Source organism: Pongo abelii, chromosome 13 (assembly GCF_028885655.2).
Source record: "Pongo abelii isolate AG06213 chromosome 13, NHGRI_mPonAbe1-v2.0_pri, whole genome shotgun sequence".
NCBI classification, from domain to species: domain Eukaryota; kingdom Metazoa; phylum Chordata; class Mammalia; order Primates; family Hominidae; genus Pongo; species Pongo abelii.
This window is the reverse complement of record NC_071998.2, coordinates 78,567,058-78,588,357: the sequence shown is the minus strand read 5'-3', so window position 1 is coordinate 78,588,357 and position 21,300 is coordinate 78,567,058. Positions and strand designations below refer to the sequence as shown.

Genomic DNA, 21,300 nt, shown 5'->3' with positions numbered 1-21,300 from the left:
GCCACAGGAGAGCATGGCTGCAGCCCGGGTTTTCTCTTACTTCATCTCTAACCCTCATCACACTTCTTCATCTTATTAGCACTGTTTTAGAAAGAGACACCGTTAAGGTTCACAGTCAGCAAGTGGCAGGAGAATCTTACGCCATCTCCTCGCAATCCCCAGAGTTCTTCCCACCACAGGACGAACTATGAGGGTGGAGCCTGAGAAGAGGGAACTCTTGTTCAATGCTGGTGGAAATACAAAATGGTATTCGCATTTGGAAGAGTCTGGCAGTTTCTCACAAAGCTAAATACAGTCTTATCATACAATCCAGCGATCAGACTCTTCAGGTGTTTACCCAAACGGTTTGAAAACTTAGGTCTGCACTAGAACTTGTACGTGAATGTTTAAAGCAGCTTTATTCATATTTGCCAAAAAGTAGAAGCAACTAAGATGTCTTTCAATAGGTGAACAGATAAATTGTGGTTCACCCATATAATATTATTGTGATTTAAGAAAAAAAAAGAGCAATCAAGCCATGAAAAAACATGGATAAATCTTAAGTGCATATTGCTAAGTGAAAGAAGCCAGTCTGAAAAGGGCTACATACTGTATGATTCCAATTATGTGACATTCTGGAAAAGGCAAAACTGTAATGATGGTAGAAAGATCAGTGGTTGCCAGAGGTTGACGAGGAGTGGATTTAAACAGGTGAAGCATAGGGTTTTTTTTTTAAGGCAGTGAAACTATTCTGTATGATCCTGTAATGGTAGATAAATGCCACTGCATTTATAAAAACAAAAAGTGAACCTTAATATTAGTATGTGAATTGTTTTAAAAAATCATTTGGGAGATCAAGGGGTCCTGGGCTGGAATGTAGAATGTGACAAAACAGTCTAATTGTATTACATATGTATCAAACAACCTCACTGAAGGGGATGGGGGAATAAAGTACTAACTTAAGTAACATTTTTTATTATTTGTTTTTTTGAGACAGAGTCTGGCTCTTGTTGCCCAGGCTGGAGTGCAGTGGCGAGATCTCAGCTCACTGCAACCTCTGCCTCTTGGGTTCAAGCAATTCTCCTGCCTCAGCCTCCCAAGTAGGTGGGACTACAGGCACACACCACCAAGCCTGGCTAATTTTTGTATTTTTAGTAGAGATGGGGTTTCACCATGTTGGCCAGGGTGGTTGGTTTTTTTTGTTTTTGTTTTTGTTTTTTTGAGACAGAGTCTCACTGTCCCCCAGGTTGGAATGCAGTGGTACAATCTCGGCTCACTGCAACCTCGGCTTCCTGGGTTCAAGTGATTCTCCTGCCTCAGCCTTCCAAGTAGCTGGGACTGCAGACACCCGGGACCACGCCCGGCTAATTTTTGCATTTTTAGTAGAGACGGGTTTTCACCATGTTGGCCAGGCTGGCTCCTGACCTCAGGTGATCCATCCTCCTTGGCCTCCCAAAGTGCTGGGATTACAGGTGTGAGCCACTGAGCCCAGCCCTAACTTAAGTAACTTTGGAAATAAGTAGAGTCTATAAGACTAAAAGCAAAAGAATTACACAAAAGCACTGTAACTCTAGTTGATAAAATTGTTTCCCATGGGGACCCAGGTTAACAATTCTGTTACTGCTGTACATGTGAACTGGAATGAAACAATTAAGTTACTGGATGGTGGATGGTGGGAGCCAGGTGTCTCACTGTTGGAGTGGGAGGTTACAGATAAGCAAGGGAAGGTGGTAAGAACGATCTATGTGGTAATGGATTAGAGTTCTTACATCAGTATGAACTCATGGTTAACTAAATATACATACAGGTATATTTATTGACATGTGTATATACATGGGTTAGTATACACTAACTGCATTTTTTTTCTTTTTTTTCTTTTTTGAGATGGAGTTTTGCTCCTGTCGCCCAGGCTGGAGTGTAATGATGTGATCTTGGCTCACTGCAACCTCTGCCTCCTGGGTTCAAGTGATTCTCCTGCCTCAGCCTCCTGGGTAGCTGGGATTACAGGCGCCCACCACCACGAACAGCTAATTTTTGTATTTTTAGTAGAGACAAAGTTTCCCCATGTTGGCCAGGCTGGTCTCGAACTCCTGACCTCAGGTGATACACCCGCCTCGGCCTCTCAAAGTGCTGGGATTATAGGCATGAGCCACCGCGCCCCATGTTGACCAGGCTGGTCTCGAACTCCTGACCTCAGGTGATCCACCTGCCTCGGCCTCCCAAAGTGCTGGGATTACAGGCATGAGCCACTGTGCCCGGCCACTAACTGCATGTTCAAAACAATCTCCTTGTTCTGTAGCTGACAGGCCTTAAATTAAAGACACCCTAACAGCAATGAGCACACATAGCAACCAGATCTTGGTTTCTAACATCTTTCTCAACTAAAGAAACCAGGGCTTCTTGGGGTAAATAGCTGATTCTAGGACTGAGGGAGGACACAGATAAGCCTGCAACATCTTGTAGTGCCAGAAAGGAAGGAAGCACTTTAAAAAAAAAAAAAGAGGCACCACGATGTGGTATGTTAAAGGGGGTATAAGAGCCATCTGAAAGAGCTCTCAAGAGCCAAAGCTAGACCAATTTGAGCAACAAAATGAGGTAATGTTGGATTATAACCCAAAGTATAAAATAAACTTTTATGGGCTGGACACAGGGGCTCATGCCTGCAATCCCAGCACTTTGTAAGGCCAAGATAGGAGAAGTACGTGAGCCAAGGAATTAAAGACGAGCCTGGGCAACATAGTGAGACCATGTACCTACTAAAAAAATCAAAAAATTAGCTGGGGGTGGTGGCACATGCCTATAGCCTTGGCTATCGGGGAGACTGAGGTGGAAAGATCACTTGAGCCCAGGAGGTCAAAGTTGCAGTGAGTCACGATCACACCACTACACTCCAGCCTGGGCGACAGAGTGAGACCCTGTCCCAAATAAAATAAATAAAATGAACTTTCATGAGTCTACATGATATAATAAACAAGATTGGGAGGGAGGGAAAAGTCTGCCATGCAGAAAAATTGCAAATAATTTATGTAGATACCGCCCTGCCCTCAAAGAGGTGGAGCAAACTCCCTACTCAAGTATGGGCTATGCACAGAAATTTCCTTTCCAAAAATACAGTATGGACAGGGAGAGAAAAAATAACTTTAGAGTGGCGGTCAGGTGATCAAGGTCAACAGCAGCAATGACAGGTCATGCTGACAATATACACTCTTGATATGTGATGAGAAGGGCATTTACTTCTGTGATCTTCCTCCCCTAAACCCATAATCCCAATCTAACCACGAGAAAAAACATCAGACAAATTCCAAGTGAAAAACATTCTACTAAACACCTGACCAATCTTCTTGAAAACTGTCAAGGTCATCAAAAACAGGGAAGGTCTGAGAAACTGTCACAGTCAAATGGAGCCTAAGGAGACACAACAACTAAATGTAATGTGATATCCTAGACAATACTTGGGACAGAAAAAGGACATCAGGTAAAAACTAAGGCAATCTGAATAAAGTATTCATAATAATGCCGTGATATTGGTTCATCCATTGTAACAAATATACCACACTAACGTACAATGTTATAATAATGAGGCAGCTGGGTGTGGGGTATACAGCAACTCTGTACTAGTTTTCAAATTTTTCTATAAATCTAAAAATTTTCTAAAGTAATTCATTTTTTAAAATTAAAGATAAAAAGGCAGCACAGGTTTTTATTTTATTTTATTTTTGAGACGGAGTCTTGCTCTGCCGCCCAGGCTGGAGTGCAGTGGCGCAATCTCAGCTCACCACAAGCTCCGCCTTCCGAGTTCACATCATTCTCCTGCCTCAGCCTCCTGAGTAGCTGGGACTACAGGCACCCGCCACCACGCCCGGCTAATTTTTTTGTATTTTTAGTAGAGATGGGGTTTCACTGTGTTAGCCAGGATGGTCTCGATCTCCTGACCTCATGATCCGCCTGCCTCGTCCTCCCAAAGTGCTGGGATTACAGGCGTGAGCCACGGCGCCCGGCTGGTAGCACAGTTTTATACATGTTCAATGGCTTAAAGACACATAAGTCTGTAATCCCAGAACTTTGGGAGGCTGAGACAGGCGGATCACGAGGTCAGGAGATCGAGACCATCCTGGCTAACACCGTGAAACCCCATCACTACTAAAAACACAAAAAAATTAGCCAGGCGTGGTGGTGGGTGCCTGTAGTCCCAGCTACTCGGGAGGTTGAGGCAGGAGAATGGTGTGAACCCGGGAGGCGGAGCTTGCAGTAAGCCGAGATCAAGCCACTGCACTCCAGCCTGGGTGAGAGAGTGAGACTACATCACAAAAAAAAAAAAAAAAAAAAAAGACACATAAGTGCTACGATACACATGACACTTTATCTTAAGAAGCCCTGAGGTTTGCTAGTGGGTGTGGTGTCACAGCTGGCAACTCATGAGCTACCTGAGGCGGTAGAAGGTGGGTGTTCTGAAATGGAATGGGAAGCTGTAGGTGCGTGTATCCTGTGTATCCTCACATGGCTCAGGTAGGCCGGGTGTAGGGCTCTGTGTACACTAGTGTTTTTTGAGGAGAAAACTGTACGTAGGCAAATACAAAATTCTCATCGTGTTCAAACTGTTCCCTCATATATCAATCAGTCTGGAACAAATTTGCATTTTCAAAAGACGTGTTATAACAGAACTGTGCTTCACAGAAGTAATAAAATTGGCCCGATCCAATCAGTGAACAGGGAAGTGCAACTTAAACCATAATGAGATGCCATTATCTGTTATGGGAAGTCAGGGACCCCAAATGGAGGGACCGGCTGAAGCCATGGCAGAAGAACGTGGATTGTGAAGATTTCATGGACATATATTAGTTCCCCAAATTAATACTTTTGTAATTTCTTATGCCTATCTTTACTGCAATCTCTAAACATAAATTGTAAAGATTTCATGGACACTTATCACTTCCCCAATCAATACCCTTGTGATTTCCTATGCCTGTCTTTACTTTAATCTCTTAATCCTGTCAGCTGAGAAGGGTGTACGTCGCCTCAGGACCCTGTAATAATTGCATTAACTGCACAAATTGTACAGCATGTGTGTTTGAGCAATATGAAATGTGGGCACCTTGAAAAAAAGAACAGGATAACAGCAATTGTTCAGGGAACAAGAGAGATAACCTTAAACTCTGACTGCCGGTGAGCCGGGCAGAACAGAGCCATATTTCTCTTCTTTCAAAAGCAAATGGGAGAAATATCGCTGAATTCTTTTTCTCAGCATGGAACGTCCCTGAGAAAGAGAATGCGCACCTAGGGGTAGGTCTCTGAACCAGCCCCCCTGGGGCGTACCTGTCTCTTATGGTCGAGATTGCAGAGGTGAGATAGACTCCAGTCTCCCATAGCGCTCCCAGGCTTATTAGGAAGAGGAAATTCCCGCCTAATAAATTTTGGTCAGACCAGTTGATCTCAAAACCCTGTCTCCTGATAAGATGTTATCAATGACAATGGTGCCCGAAACTTCATTAGCAATTTTAATTTCACCTCGGTCCTGTGATCTTGCCCTGCCTCCACTTGCCTTGTGATATTCTATTACCTTGTAAAGTACTTGATGTCTGTGACCCACACCTACTCGCACACTCCCTCCCCTTTTGAAACTCCCTAATAAAAACTTACTGGCTTTTGCAGCTTGTGGGGCATCATGGAACCTACCAACATGTGACGTCTCCCCCGGACGCCCAGCTTTAAAATTTCTCTCTTTTGTACTCTGTCCCTTTATTTCTCAAGCTGGCCGACACTTCAGGAAAATAGAAAAGAACTTACGTGAATATCGGGGCATGTTCCCTGATAATTATCTTAGGTCACATTTTAGGACACCCAAGGAATCCCCTAGGCTCATGGACACACTTGTCATCAACCAGCCCTACACCCCTGCATGTTGTGAGGGTGGTACTGAGGGAACATGGGTGAGACGAGGAAGGGCAGAGCAAAGCGGATGGGGAGCCCAGGCAGCAGGCAACACATGCCTGCAAAGCAGCTGCGTCCTGGGCCTGAGCCCACCATGATGCTGTCACTAGAGGGAGAAACTGATCCACCTCCAAGGGCGTCAGGAATGCACTGGCCTAAAACAAGGAAACTGAGGCCCAGAGAGGGGAGCTCCAGGTCACAGAAGTCAAGCCAAGAATGGCTGAGTCCACTGCCATGCTAGTAGGAGTATGAGTGGTCCTCACTATGACCTCAGTGCCCCCAATGGTAGGACAGTGACAATACTAGTTCCTCCCTTCTGGTTTAGAAGTGCTTGGCATCTACACCCACTAGATGACAACATCACCTCAGGTGGGCAGAGCTCCACAGTAAAGGCTGGGGCAAGAGATGAACCAGAATAGGTGATGACAATGCAGCAATGCAAGAGCCAAGCCATGACGCATCAGCTGAAGGAGGCACCCTGGCTCCTATTTTTTTTTTTTTTTTTTTTTTTTGAGACGGAGTCTTGCTCTGTTGCTCAGGCTGGATTGCAGTGGCACGATCTCGGCTCACTGCAAGCTCCACCTCCCGGGTTCATGCCATTCTCCTGCCTCAGCCTCCCAAGTAGCTGGGACTACAGGCGCCCGCCACCACACTCGGCTAATTTTTTGTATTTTTAGTAGAGACGGGGCTTCACCGCGTTAGCCAGGATGGTCTCGATCCCCTGACCTCGTGATCCGCCTGCCTCAGCCTCCCAAACTGCTGGGATTACAGGCGTGAGCCACCGTGCCCGGCCCCTGGCTAATATTTTAAAAAAGAAAAGAAAGGCCAGGCACGGTGGCTCACGCCTGTAATCCCAGCACTTTGGGAGGCTGAGGCAGGCAGATCATGAGGTCAGGAGTTCAAGACCTGCCTGACCAACAGGATGAAACCCTGTCTCTACTAAAAATACAAAAGTTAGCCAGACATGGTGGTGCACGCCTGTAATCCCAGCTACTCAGGAGGCTCAGGCAGGAGAATCGCTTGAACCCGGGAGGCAGAGGTTGCAGTGAGCACAAATCGCGCCACTGCACTCCAATCTGGGCAATAGAGTGAGACTCCGTCTCAAAAAAAAAAGGAAATAAAAGAGAAAGACAAGAGTAAGGTGTCTGAGGTGTCTGGCAGGGGTAGATAAAGTGGGAATCTCCGCCTACCAGCACCCTCCACGGCACGAAAATAGAGTAGCCAGGGCTAATGCCAGCACAGTATGAAAGGGGACAGGACAGGCCACACATGGCGCTGTCTTTAAAATGACAAGGTCTGTAATCCTAGCACCTTGCTGGGCCGAGGCAGACTGATTGTCTGAACTCAGGGGTTCGAGACCAGCCTGGGCAACATGGTGAAACCCTGCCTCTACTAAAATACAAAAAATTAGCCGGGTGTGGTGGCGTGCACCTATAGTCCCAGCTACTTGGGAGGCTGAGGTAGGAGAGTTGCTTGAACACAGGAGGCAGAGATTGCAGTGAGCCAAGATCATACCACCGCACTCCAGCCTGGGTGACAGAGCGAGACTGTCTCCAAAAAAAAAAAAAAAAAAAAAAATTGACAAGGCCTTCAACCAAATGCAACCTGCAGATCCTGCTTGGCTTCTGAAGCAAACAAAGTAACTGTAAAATGAAATTTATGAGCCAAACTGGGGAAATCCAAACACTGACTGGACAACAGATGACACTAAAGAATTTTTGTTAGTTTCTTAGGTGTGAAAATTCAACAATGGTTAAGTTTTGTAAGAAAAGATTCTATTTTCTATTAGCTGGTCATGGTGGCAGGCGCCTATAGTCCCAGTTACTCGGGGGGCTGAGGCAGGAGAATGGCGTGAACCCAGGAGGCGGAGCTTGCAGTAAGCCGAGATCGCGCCATTGTACTCCAGCCTGGGTGACAGAGTGAGACTCCGTCTAACTCCGTCTCAAAAAAAAAAAGAAAAGATTCTATTTTCTTAGCAAAACAACTGATATACTTACAGACACAGCTACACCGGATGAACTGCAGTAAAGAAACAAGACTGGCCACAGCTGCAAACTGCAGGTGCAGGGCAGCAGCATACATGGACTCATCCTATTACTCTCTCCACCTTTGGTTATGTCGAAATGTCCAACAAAGAAGATGGCTTTAAAAAATGAATAAAGGCCGGGCGCGGTGGCTCATGCCTGTAATCCCAGCACTTTGGGAGGCCGAGACGAGTGGATCATCTGAGGTCAACAGTTTGAGACCAGCCTGACCAACATGGTGAAACCTCATCTCTACTAAAAATACAAAAATTAGCCGGGCGTGGTGGTGGGCTCCTGTAATCCCAGCTACTCGGGAGGCTGAGGCAGAAGAATTGCTTGAACCTGGGAGGCAGAGTTTGCAGTGAGTCAAGATCGTGCCACTGCACTCCATGCTGGGCAACAGAGCTAGACTCTGTCTCAAATAATAACAATAATAATAATATGAATAAATAAATAAATAAATAATGAGCAAAGCGGCCAGGCGCGGTAGCTCACGCCTGTAACCCCAGCACTTTGGGAGGCTGAGGCAGGCAGATCACCCAAGGTCAGGAGCTCGAGACCAGCCTGGCTAACATGGAGAAACCCCGTCTCTACTAAAAATACAAAAATTAGCCAGGTGTGGTGGCGCGCACCTGTAATCCCAGCTACTCAGGAGGCTGAGGCATGAGAATCACTTGAACTCAGGAAGCAGAGGTTACAGTGAGCCAAGATCGAGCTACTGTACTCTAGCCTGGGCAACAGAACAAGACTCCGTCTAAAAAAAAAAAAAAAAAAAGGCCGGGCGTGGTGGCTCATGCCTGTAATCCCAGCACTTTGGGAGGCCAAGGCAGGCGGATCACCTGAGGTCGGGAGTTTGAGACCAGCCTGACCAACATGGAGAAACCCCGTCTCTACTAAAAATACAAAAAAAATTAGCCAGGCATGGTGGCACATGCCTGTAATCCCAGCTACTAGGGAGGCTGAGGCAGGAGAATCGCTGGAATCTGGGAGGCGGAGGTTGTGGTGAGCCAAGATTGCGCCATTGCACTCCAGCCCGGGCAACAAGAGCGAAACTCCGTCTCAAAAAAAAAAAAAAAAAAAAAAAAAAAGCAAACTATAGATGAGGCGTGGTAGCTCACATCTCTAATCCCAACACTTTGGGAGGCCAAGGTGGGAGGATCGCTCAAGCCCAGGAGTTCAAGACCAGCCTGGGCAACATAGTGAGACCCTGACTCTACCAAAATAAATAAATAATAATAATAATAAATTAAAAAGTAAAAAGCCAACTATAAAAAGCAAACCATGACAATTATTTCATATAATAACACAACAGTATAAGTTAGAAGTGCCACAGAACCTCTGGATCCACAGAAACCTTCCTGTCTTTATCTACTTGAATTAAACCTGCTTTTCTGTATCTCAGAGTAGCAACAAACTAACTTTAATAAAAAACAACTATTACAGATGTACAAAGCCTTTCCCTTGTTTGATGGTGTCTTGTACACATCACACACTCACAAGGGAAGAAGAGCTGCCAGAGAGAAACACCCAGTGCTCTCCACATTTGTCGTGCGCCATCTACACAGGTCCTACTGACACTGTTCCCTCCACTTTCTGCTGTTCTTAAAGTTAATGCATGATTTTTTAAAACACAGTAGCTTCTAAAAAAGAAGCTGGGCCCCCAGTTGCCTCCTCCTAACCCTAACCCTGGCCTGCAATGCTCTGAGGGTGGCAAGGGAAGCCTGCCTGCCACTCAGTCCCCATCTCTCCATCCACCTCCCACAGCAGAGCAGAGCCCAGCTTGGGACGGTAGGGTTTCAGACCAAGGAGGGAGCTAGGCAGCCACATTGGGCCCTCTCCTGCTCCAGAGTTCGGCTTCAGAGGCCACACTCTGAACACTGGACAACACAGGGTCTAAGGCCAATGCTTTACCTGTCAAAGCCTGCATAGTTCTGGCCAGCCCTGGCCACCAGCCGACCACCACCTCAAACATCTGGTGTACTGTCTGAGACGAAACCAAATCTTTCTTACCCCCGATGTGTGTAACAGTTTCATCTGGTCCACCTATGTGGGAAGCAGGTCTGACTGACTGGAGGATGCTCAAAACTGACAAAGAAGAAACTGATCTCCTCCCTCAAAGGAAGGGACTGTGGTCCCTAAGTGACAGGGGAGACCTAGCAGGAATCCTATAGGGACCTGGTCCGGATGCTCAGACACAAGGGCACAGGGACACCCCTCCGCGACCTTGGGGGCTCACGGAGCACTGGGCCAAGGTAACAGGCACTGGGCCAAGGTAACAGGCATCATCATTAACCTATCACGGCCCAGACAGGCTCATCCAGGGCCGCAAACTCCTGGGAGACCAGGTAGGGCCCAGACTCCCCCTGTGGAGTCAGTATGGAGTTCACAGGGACAGACATCATATATAGTTGGTCCTGCTCAGGTGGTGCCAGGCACCCCCAGGGGCCCAGGGGCTCCCAGCACTGGGCCTGGCCTTCTTCCGGATCCACCTGCTAAGCCACAAAGCATGCTCGCTTGGTGTCCCCAAAGACGAGCTGCTCCATCACAGCTGTGCCTGCCTTGAATCCCGTGGAGGGTGGCCAGGTCCACGCCTCCACATGCTGGCAGGGCTGGCCTGGAGCACACTATCTGCATGCCTAGGGCTGGGCAGATTCCCTGGCCAGGTCCCAGGATGATTGAGATATACAAGTGCCCAGTTGCCAGGCCCTACAGGAAGAAACAGCACCAGGGCTCGATGTGGGAGTTTCAGACATTTTTAAAAGTGTAAGGGTTCCTAATGATTCCTTCATGACACCCTGCCCCATATTCTAAAAGTGGGGAAAGAGAGGCCCGGCGGGGAAAGAGTTGCCCAACAATTAGTGACAACAGTGTGGCCACATGGCCGTCATCTTTGGATGCCTATAGCTGCCTTTCCCCAACTGTCAGACCCATCTGTGCTTCAGGTATTCACAGGGCCCCAGCTCCCACCCAAGCCAGGCTTCTTCATACCAAAAGCAGACTACTTCCACCACCCAGCCCCCTGAAAGGCCCTTGGGTCTCCCAGAGCCTCCTTGCTCCCAACAGCCTTCTGTTCAGAAATGGACAGAATAATGTTCTCAGGGGTTATCAGACGAATGGGAGAATCCCACACTTGCTTTAACCAAGACCAGGACTTTTCCTGCTCTGGAAGCAAACAATCAAAGAGGCTGGGCTTCGCCCCCAGTAACTCTGCAGAGGAACCTCCTGGAGGGTCCTCTGCCAATCCCCCTATTGCCCCCACTTCCTGCAGCTGCCCAGGTGCTGGGAACAGGGCTCGGCAAGTCCAGAAGGCAGCAGGCAGGGGAATTTTAGAGGCACCCGAGCTTGAAGGGCAGGTGGGACTTCTAAGATGAAGGGTGAATGTGGGCACAGGAGAGGTAGGGCAGTCCCAAGCCAGGCTGTAGGGGCCTGAGACAATGCTTAGGGCAGCCCTTGGGAGGTGGCAATGGAAGCTACTTGAGACTGAACAGGGACAAGGACAACAACGGGGAGAAGCTGCAGGTGCGGCAGCAAGGAGACAGAGACCTGAGTGAGGCATGAGATTCAGTCCACAGAAGACCTACGAAGCACTTGCTGCATGTTGGGTGCTGTGCCCAGTCCAACACCCAATTCCACCCACGTGCACCTCTCAGACAAGGACAATGATGCTCCAGAGCTTGGCACTATGGCACCAAGGTGGCACACCAAAGCAGTGAGGGTGTCCAGACCTCCTCTCTGAGCCAGAGCTCAGGTGGAGTCAAGACTTTTCTCAGACCTCCCCCATTACCCTCCCCTGACCATGAGGACCACATGGGCACCTAGCCTCAGCCCACCTAGCTACAGTCCCTGCCTGTGCCCTGAAGGCAGGAGCTGCCACCTCAGCACACCTGTCCTCTTAAAGCTGCAGCTGAGAACACAGAGCAAAGTGTCTCACGGCCACGCAGGACCAGGAACACCAGGTTGCTGACCAAAGCCCATCTAATTCTCTTCCCCACCATTCCAGGGAGAGGAAGGGAAAGGCCACAGTGGGAACTGGGACAGATATGGTCCTAACTGAGTCAGGCTCAAGAAATCACTAGCAGAATGATTAGGCAAAATCAACCAGGGGGCACCCACCTCACTTGTGGTCTCAGCCAGCACAGTGCTATGATGTCAGCAGGACACAGACACTTCCCCCATCCCATGAGAAAGGCAACAGGACTGGCACTGTCTCCCATTCATCACCACAAGACCCTCCTCAGCTCTGATCAGAAACCCACACACTGGGACCAGCAGGCCAGCGTCCTTCCCTCAACGATCCTATTATCTACAAATGCAGGGCAGGAGTACAAGCAACTCCATTTGGAGCACAATTTATTAGTAACTAAATGCATTTAGTTCAAGAAATAAAGTTTTTTAAAGAATTAAGGCGGTATACCGCTCTACAGGAGAAAAAAAACCCACAATTATCGTCTCCTTAAATATTGTGTTTTTTTTTTAATAAAGAGTTAATATTTTCAACTATAATACTGGCCATAATTAAATAGGTTAGCAAGAGCCTGTGTTGGCATGGGTGTGAGGAACAGGCATGCTGTTGAGGGGGGGTGAACTGGTACAAACTTTCTGGCAACATCTACTGAAACTGAAACGCTGATGCACATTCCTCTAGACTCTGCTAGAGACTGAGCAAAAACATTCTTATCTCACCTTACAAAGGAGAACTAGATTCTGGACAGAGCAGTAATTTGTCCAAGGCCATGGCCAGTACATGGAAGCCAGGTGGTGACAAAAAACAAGCAAGCAGACGCCTAAAGAGTCCCCACAGAAACAGATATACCCTCTTCCTGATTCTGCTAGGGACTCACCCTCCAGATACATGCCACGGAAATGTCAAGATTCTTCACTGTGCCAAAACGTTTGTGTCAGAATAGCAAAGACCTGACAAATGAAGGGCACCAAAGTGGGGACAAGTTAGGTCAGCGACAATTCCTTCTCACAGAGGACACTGCCAAACCCAAGCTGTGGACAGAGACAGGGACTGTAGAGGCTGCCCAGGAGCGGCTCACGATGCACTTGGTAGGAGGAATAGGGCTGCTTCTCTGTGTGCAGAGGGAAAAGCGCCCTAACAGATAGTGCTGCCTGCTGGAGAGGGTGAGCCCCGCTATAGGAGTCCAGAGACTGGCTGAGTCCACTCCCACTCCATATTCTCAGAGCCCCCGGCCTCCCTATCACACGCCCCACCCTAAGATGGGGACTCTTGCAAGAGCAGCTGCATCTCACCCCTCTTGTAGCTCCAGCGCCACTGGAGTATGCATTGCAGAAGGTGCCAATACCTGTTGACAGACAACAGAATCGAGTCCTGAGGGTGATGGGGGAGGACCCAGCTCCTGCTGGCCCACGGTCAGCCATTGACTGGTACTAACTGAGCACCTGCTCTGCCCAGACATCCAAGCATCTGCTTGGATTCATTCTCTGCTCTCCACAGACGGGTCTCCTCAGACACGGGGGAGGCAAGGAAGGCTGCAAATGGTTTAGGCACCTGTCTGGGCTGACTGGGAGCAGAGGTGCCAGGTGATAAGCCTGGAAACCAAGAGCCAAGGGCTCACCAGGACACACTCAAGTGGGGGAAGGGAGCACACCACCAGGCTATACTCCTGACCCCACACCAGTCCTTTCCAAATACACGTCCCTCACAACAATCCTTTCTGGGCACGCAGTACTGCACTCCCATTTTGCAGAGGGGGAAGCTAAGACTCACGGAGGGCCTGTACCCAAAGCCACATCACTAGCAAGGGGCACAGCCTGGATCCAAACCCTGGTGTATTCTCCCAGAAAGCAATTCCTGCAAACAACGCTATGGAGTCAGGGAAGGTAAGAAGAGAAGCTGGGGAAGGACTGTCCAAGACTCCCGCTGCTCTGCCGCCTGGAGACCCTCGACCAGCCTGGTGGTCGAACCTCCTCTCCCCTCAGTGGGAATGACACAGACCACTGAGGTCTCCGTCCAAGAGGAACACAGCCAGCCACAGCGAGGGGAAGGGCCCGGGAGGGGGGACTGGACAGGAAGTGGGCCAAGGAAGTCATGCTAGCTGGTGGGAGCGCAATCCCGGCAATGAGGACACAGCTATGCGCCTGGGGCAAGGGTACTGGGGGACCCATGCCAGGGGCAACCTCCACGTGCAACCCCGAGCCCCTACTCACTTAGGCCGCTGTCCACGACCTTTCCCCACCTCGGAGGCACTCATGAAAGAAGCAGAAACGCTCCGAAAGTAGCTGCGCCCAGAGAGGGGAAGTGATTTCTCTGGAGGCGACAGAGCCGCAGCCACCCAGACCCAGGCCCACCCTCGGCCTCTCCCAGCGGGTCACCAGCATCCGTGGCCTCAGCTCTCGGCTCAGCCACTGCCCTCCCAATCCCACCCCACACTCAGACACACCCGGAATAGCGACCACCGCAGAGCATCAGCCCTCACGAAGCCCTGCCCGCCGGGGCCGCCCAGGTCCGCACAGCAGCAGGCGGGCAGCTGCAGGAGGCGACAGGACGCCCGGACCCCTGCATTAGCGGCGTCTGCAACGGCCGCGGCACCGGCCTGCTAGCCAAGGCCGGGCCCACTCCCACATACTGCCCGGGTCCCCGGCTCTGGGCCCGTGCCCCCTCCGCCCCGCGGCCCACCCCTGCCGGCCCCCGCTTGGCAAGCTGACCTTGGCCGCCCTGGTGCCAGGGACGACGCCCACAGGCCCCGGCGCCGGGCGGGGGTCGCGGGGCAGGCCGGCTCGGCTCACCTCCTTGAGCTGCTCCATCTCGCTGCGGATAGCCTCATAGTCCACCTCGAGCTCCTCGAACTGCAGCTTGAGCTGGTGCTTCTCCTCAAGCACCGCCAGCCCGTACTCGGCCGCCTGAATCTTCTCACGCGTGGTCTCGGCCAGCTCGTGGGACAGCCGCTTCACCTCGGCGCGCAGCCACTCGGGCTGCGCCTCCATCACCAGCCGCGCGTACTCCTCCTCCTCCGACGGCGCCGACATGGTGGCCGAGGACTGAGCCGGCTCCCACCGAGGCTCTCGCAGGCCGGGCCCTCCTCAGCCGCCGCCGCCGCTGCCGCCGCCCTGCCCCGACGGCCGCCCGCCCGCCCGCGCCGCCGCACGGCTCCTCCTCTCCGGCGCGCGGGGCCTGCTGGGGGCTGGAGTCCTGCCCGCGCTCCGACCACAAGGTCCATCATGCCCGGCGCCCGCCCGGCCCCCCCGCTATGATTGGCCCATGCTCTGTGAGGGGCGGGCCCTCGGGCGCAGCCGCTGACGCCAATGTTGCCCAGGGACTGTGGGGACAGTAGTCCCACTAGCACACCGACTACAAAACCCGTCCAGCCCCGCGCCCACCCGTCCCCGGCCGTGATTGGCCTGCGCCGCCAGCGTTGAGCCGGATGTACCGGCGCCTTGCAGTCCCCTGGACGGCGGTCGAGTGGGCGGGCCCCGCGGCCTTCCCCACACTCAGAGCCTGGGACACTGCTCAGTCGCCGCGCCTCGCGCTCCCTTGTGCCTCTGGCAGCCGGCGGCCACGCGGGGTGGCAAGACGGCTGCCGGGAGAACCCCCAGGGGGAGGCGGGTGCGGGGCGGAGGGACTGGGCTCCCGACCGTGGGATGAACAACGCGGACAGAGCCCGGGAGGCCACGAGAGAGAAGCGCATCCGAGAGCGCGGGTGAACGGCTGCTGCTGGAAACTCGGGGACGGTGTGACGCATGCTCTGTGCAGCCGTCTGGGGACGGAAGGAGGACGGGCCAGCAGGGGGCGCCCAGGGGCCAGCGGGAACCTCAGCGCCGCCCCTCAGTCCTTCAAGGTCTATTTCTTGGGAATAAAGACATTTCCATTAATACAGGGTCATAAACGTGGTAAATATAATTGTTGTCTCCGCATCTATTTTTAGGCCTGACTTAAGTTGTTTGAAAGCCAGTCGTACCCTTCGCCTTGGCGTAGGTAACACTTCTCCGTATATGGTGGTGTGTGAGATAATTCGTTTATTGTTTATCTCATTGACCTAAAGCGCAACACACCCCACAGCCGCTGACCGCCATAGCACCTAATGGCCAGTATCAGAGTAGTGCAAATGAGTTCACCCTTCCCTCGTATTTTTTTAGCCAGTCCACAGGCCCCAAGGGAAATCCTAAAGGATGATTCCCATGGACCCTAGCACAGGCATAGTCCCTTCCTTCCCACCGTCTCTCACTGCCCCTCCCCATCTGCTTGTCCGCCTCTCTTAGGCTTCCCTAACCTCTCCGGGACCTAAGAATAATAAATTTCTTCTGTTTGTACCTTTTAATTTTACTTTCTCATTGTATCTCACCTGACCCCCACACCCATTCAGTTCTCCTAGAGAGTGGCTATCTTGGCTTATGGTCACTCTTCCTCAAGACCAAATTAGAAAGAAGCCATGACAGCAGAAATCACAGCACACAGGGTACTGACACTATCTAATGCACAGTCCACACTCTAATTGCACGAGGGCCCAATACCATACTGGAGAGCTTCAGTATTGTTTTTGTGGTCCAGGATCCAGTTGCATTCAGTTGTCAGGTTTCCTGAGTCTCCTTTGATTGACCTTTCTGAGGAGTGTAGTGCACACTGGTATATGCTCATGGGGAGATGAGGTGATGCGTTTCTGGCAGGACTGTCGAGGTGTTGCTGAGTTTTCAGAGCACCAGCTGGGAGGTATGTGATGTCGATTTGTATTTCTCTGATTAATGCTGGGTTTTTCTTTGGTAATTAGTGTCATGAGTGAAGACTTTGCAACCATAGATATAGCCTATCACTCCTCAAACCTTGACCCACTGGTTTTGGCATTCATGACTACTTCTTGCCTGAAATAATTATTACCATACTGGCTGCTTTTTTTTTTTTTTTTTTTTTTTTTTTTGAGACAGAGTCTCGCTCTGTCCCCAGGCTGGAGTGCAGTGATGCAATTTCGGCTCACTGCAACCTCTGCTTCCCGTGTTCAAGTGATTCTGCCTCAGTCTCCCGAGTAGCTGGGACTACAGGCGCATGCCACCATGCCCAGCTAATTTTTTTTTTTTTTTAGTAGAGACAGGGTTTCACCATGTTGGCCAGGATGGTCTCGATCTCTTGACCTCGTGATCTGCCTGCGTCGGCCTCCCAAAGTGTTGAGATTACAAGCGTGAGCCACCGCGACCGGCCATACTGGCTGCTTTTCTATTTCCATTAGTCCTTCTCCATTTATGAGTTGCCTTTGTACTGTGAGGCAGCTATACCTTCTCATTTATTCCCTTCTCTCTCATTCATTAGCAGTATGGATCCATGGATTCTTATTTTACTCCGTGGGTGACAATCCATTACTTTCCTTACTTGCTTTGATGCTCAAATGGTAGCAGATTTGGCCCGTGGGAGCTCCTCCAAGCTGGCTCCATGTCTTCAAAACATCGTAATTTGTTATTACTTCCTTGATGTCTGATGCAAATTGTTCCAAGATCATCCTGTGCTCTCCATGTCCCAGACCTGAAATCAGTCATTTCCCCAAGGAGCCCTGATTCTTTTTAGTGTTTTGTTTGTCTGAGGAGAATGTGTCATAGTTTGGCTTGTGAAGTTAACTAATTTTAAGGAGTTCAGTTGTAGTAGGAATAGGAAGACCAACCAGCTTGGCTTGCCTGGGACTGTCTTGGGCTGGGCAAATTGTTAACTGTAAGTGGGAGAGCTCCCAGTGTAAAGAAGGAACAAGCCTTGTTTGAGTGTGTACTTAGCAAGGGAGGGACTGATGCCCCACAGTGACTTGCCCAAGGTCACACAGCCTCAGGGCAACACCTGCACCTGATCCAGGCTGATCTGACTTAAACCTCCCCACCCCCACCCATACCTTGCTGTGGGGCAGGTCTGAGGAGGGAGGGAGAAGGACCATGGGAGTCCCACGCAGGGACTGACCATGGCGCCTTGAACTTGGAGACAGGTGGTGGTGGAAGGGAGGCCAGGGAAGGCTTCAGGAACATTCTGTTACAGGTAGGGACTTTTCTAGGTGCTGGGGGCAGAGGGTCTGTCACTACCCTTGTGGGCTTCCTTCTGGCAGGAGGAACAGCTCTGGGTGAGAGTCGCAATGTGTGAGGGTTGGGGTGGATTGGGAAAGGCTTCCCTGAGAAGACACCTGAGGGAGACCCAGAGGATGCACAGGAATTGGCCAGCCCAAGGCTGCAGGAATAGGGGGCTTGCAAAGATAAGAGAAGCAGGATGACCCTGGCAGCAGATAATGAGCCACCTCTTACTGAGCTCTGCATGTGTTCCCAACATTGCCAGGTACGTGACATACATCTTTTCATTCAATCTTCACAATACCCTGAGGGGCAGAAATGATGCCACCTTCTTCTCCTCAAGTCTCTCTGTCTCCGGCCAGACTCTTCTCCAAAGTTACACCATCAAGCTGTCACTCTGAAGTCAAGCCGCTTCTCTCCAACATCCAGCCATAGTTCCCGACACCCAGCTGCTTCTCCTGTCTGCTGGCTGAGCCTGGGGTCCTTACAGGCACAGGATGGGGCAGGGCGGAGCCATGGGTGGTTTAGGAAACGGCGACATTTGAGTGGGAAACAGGAATATAAGTTCTCATTTTGGGCTGCGGTTTCAGGCCTTTCAGCTTGACGGTGAGGCTTCACCAGGGACCCGCCCTTTTCTACCTGGAATTTCTCTGCCCCTGTCCCTATCACCTGGACCATTACCATCAACCTCTCACTGCCTCCTTGCCTCCTCCTTCCCCTAGGCTTCTCTCACAGCAGGGCAGCCAAGAGTTTCCTTAGACCCAAGTCAGGTCCCATTCCCACTCTGCTCAAAACCCAACGAGAGTCAAAGCCACATCATCACAGCTACCTCCAAGGCCCTGCATGCTCAAGTGTGGCCCTTCCTCAACCTCTTCCTTCCCCTCTCCTCTTGTGTAGCTCTTGTAAACCAAAAAGTATCTGAGACAAGTCTTAATCAACTCAGAAAGTTTATTTTGCCAAGGTTAAGGATGCATCCCTGACACAGCCTTAGGAGATCCTGATGACATGTGCCCAAGGTGGTCAAGGTATGGCTTGCTTTTATACATTTTTGGGAGACATAATATCAGAGACATTTGAACCAGAGCAACTCCATCTCAAATAGGGGCTGAGTAAAATAAGGCTGAGACCTACTGGGCAGCATTCCCAGGAAGTTAGGCATTCTAAGTCACAGGATGAGATAGGAGGTCGGCACAAGATAAAGGTCACAAAGACCTTGCTGATAAAACAGGTTGCAGTAAAGAAGCCAGACAAGGCTGGGCACGGTGGCTCACGCCTTTAATCCCAGCACTTTGGGAGGCTGAGGTGGGCAGATGACCTGAGGTCAGGAGTGCGAGACCAACCTGGCCACCATGGTGAAACCCCGTCTCTACTAAAAAAATACAAAAATTAGCCCGAGAGTGGTGGCAGGTGCCTGTAATCCCAGCTACTCGGGAGGCTGAGGCAGGAGAATTGCTTGAACCCGAGAGGCAGAATTTGCAGTGAGCCAAGATCATGCCACCACACTCCAGCCTGGGTGACAGAACAAGACTCTGCCTCAAAAAAAAAAAAAAAAAGAAGCCAGACAAAACCCACCAAAACCAAGATGGCAATAAAAGTGACCTCTAGTCATCCTCACTGCTCATTATGTGCTAGTTAAAATGCATTAGCTTGCTAAAAGACACTCTCACCAGCGCCATGACAGTTTACAAATGCCATGGCAATGTCAGGAAGTTACCCTATATGGTCTAACAAGGGGATGAACCCTCAGTTCTGCAAAGTGCCTACCACTTCCCCAGAAAACTCATGAATAATCCACCCTTCTTTAGCATATCATCAAGAAATGACTATAAGTATCCTTAGTCAAGCAGCCCATGATGCTGCTCTGTCTATGGAGTAGCCACTCTTTGTTCCTTTACTTTCCTAATAAACTTGCTTTCACTTTACTCTATGGACTCACCCAGAATTCTTTTTTGCACGAAGTCCAGGAACCCTCTTTTGGGGTCTGGATCAGAACCCCTTTCCAGTAACAGTGACACATCAACCAATACATGTAAGATTTACATTGGTTCCATCTAGAAGGGCGGGACAACTTGAAGTGTACAAGGGGTGGAGGGTCTTCCAGGTGTTAGGTAGATTTAAACATATTCTGACTGCAATTGGTTGAAAGAGTTATTTATTATCAGTAGAAAGGAATATCTGGTTTATCATCAGGGATTGTAAAGGCTGAGGTTTTATCATGCATATGAAACCTTTAAATAGCAGGCTTTAGAGATCATAGACTGTAAATGTTTCTTATCAGACTTAAAGTTTGTGTTGATGTAAACCCTGGACATGTCCAACTCCCACTTCCTGTCATGGCCTGAACAGGTTAGTCTTTCAGGTTAAATTTTAGAATACCCTGGCTGAGGAGGAAGTTCATTCAGATGGTTGGGCGTGCCTTCAAATTTTATTTTTGGTTACACCCTCATGGCTGTAGGCTGTAGACTCCCTTCCCTGGTTCTATTTCCCTCCCTCTGTTGCATACTGTATGTTGTGCATATTCACCTTTGTGCACTTATGTCCCCCTAGAATGTTAGCTCTAGGAGGGCAGGAGCTTTGACGAGGCCTAGTGAGTCTTGGGACCCATATCAGCGACACCAACTAAGGTCCCTTAGGGGTCAGGGCTCAGCGGATACAGACCAGGCTGGGCTCACCATGTACCACTTCCTGGACACAAGCGCCCTCCACCAGGAAGGCAGGATACATAAGATAAGAGAGGCGGCCTCGGCAGAGGTGGAAGGGAGAGGGGCTTGAGGGGTGTCAGGAAACAGCCGGGTGGCTCTCTCTAGGAGAACTGGACCGCTTAGCTGGGGCCTGGCAACAAAACAGGAAGTGATGTTCTCCCAACCAAGCTGCTCCGCCTTTGTACATAAACAAAGACTCCCCAGGGGCCCAGGCAAAGGCTGGCAGTGTCCTCACACACAGACATGCCCAGGTGCAAACCTAACCTGGTGTGTGGTCACTCTGGCAGCTCAGCCTCCCCTCCTTCCTCACTGTTCCCTGGAGAGCTCTGCCTACCCACGTAAGCCCCTTCCCCTGTCTCCTCTCTGCCCCTCACTGGCTGAGGAGTAAAGCCATCTCCCCAACAGGTGATGGCCTGCCAGGTGTATGTGGCTTGGGCCACCCGCATGGTAAGTCACATGGCAGCCCCCACACTTTCATGCTGTATGATGTCAAAGGATCTTTGGCCCAGGTTGGGCATGGTGGCTCACGCCTGTAATCCCAGCACTTTGAGACACCAAGGCAGGTGAATCACCTGAGGTCAGGGGTTCAAGGCCAGCCTGGCCAACATGGTGAAGCCCTATCTCTACTAAAATACAAAAATGAGCTGGGCGTGGTGGCGGGCACCTGTAGTCCC

The 21,300-nt window shown here is 50.4% G+C and overlaps 1 protein-coding gene across 3 annotated transcripts in view; it reads right to left on the bottom strand.

Moving 5' to 3' along the window:
- BICD2 (BICD cargo adaptor 2) overlaps nucleotides 1-15,045 on the bottom strand; it is a 61,423-nt gene extending 46,378 nt beyond the window's left edge. For all 3 annotated transcript variants that reach the window (XM_054521065.2, XM_009244633.4, XM_002819962.5), the window contains exon 1: nucleotides 14,685-15,045. In XM_054521065.2, the coding sequence (XP_054377040.1) occupies nucleotides 14,685-14,924 (240 nt within the window). In that variant the 5' untranslated portion in view covers nucleotides 14,925-15,045. The remainder of the gene's footprint in view (nucleotides 1-14,684) is intronic.
- Between the last annotated feature and the right edge of the window lie 6,255 nt (nucleotides 15,046-21,300).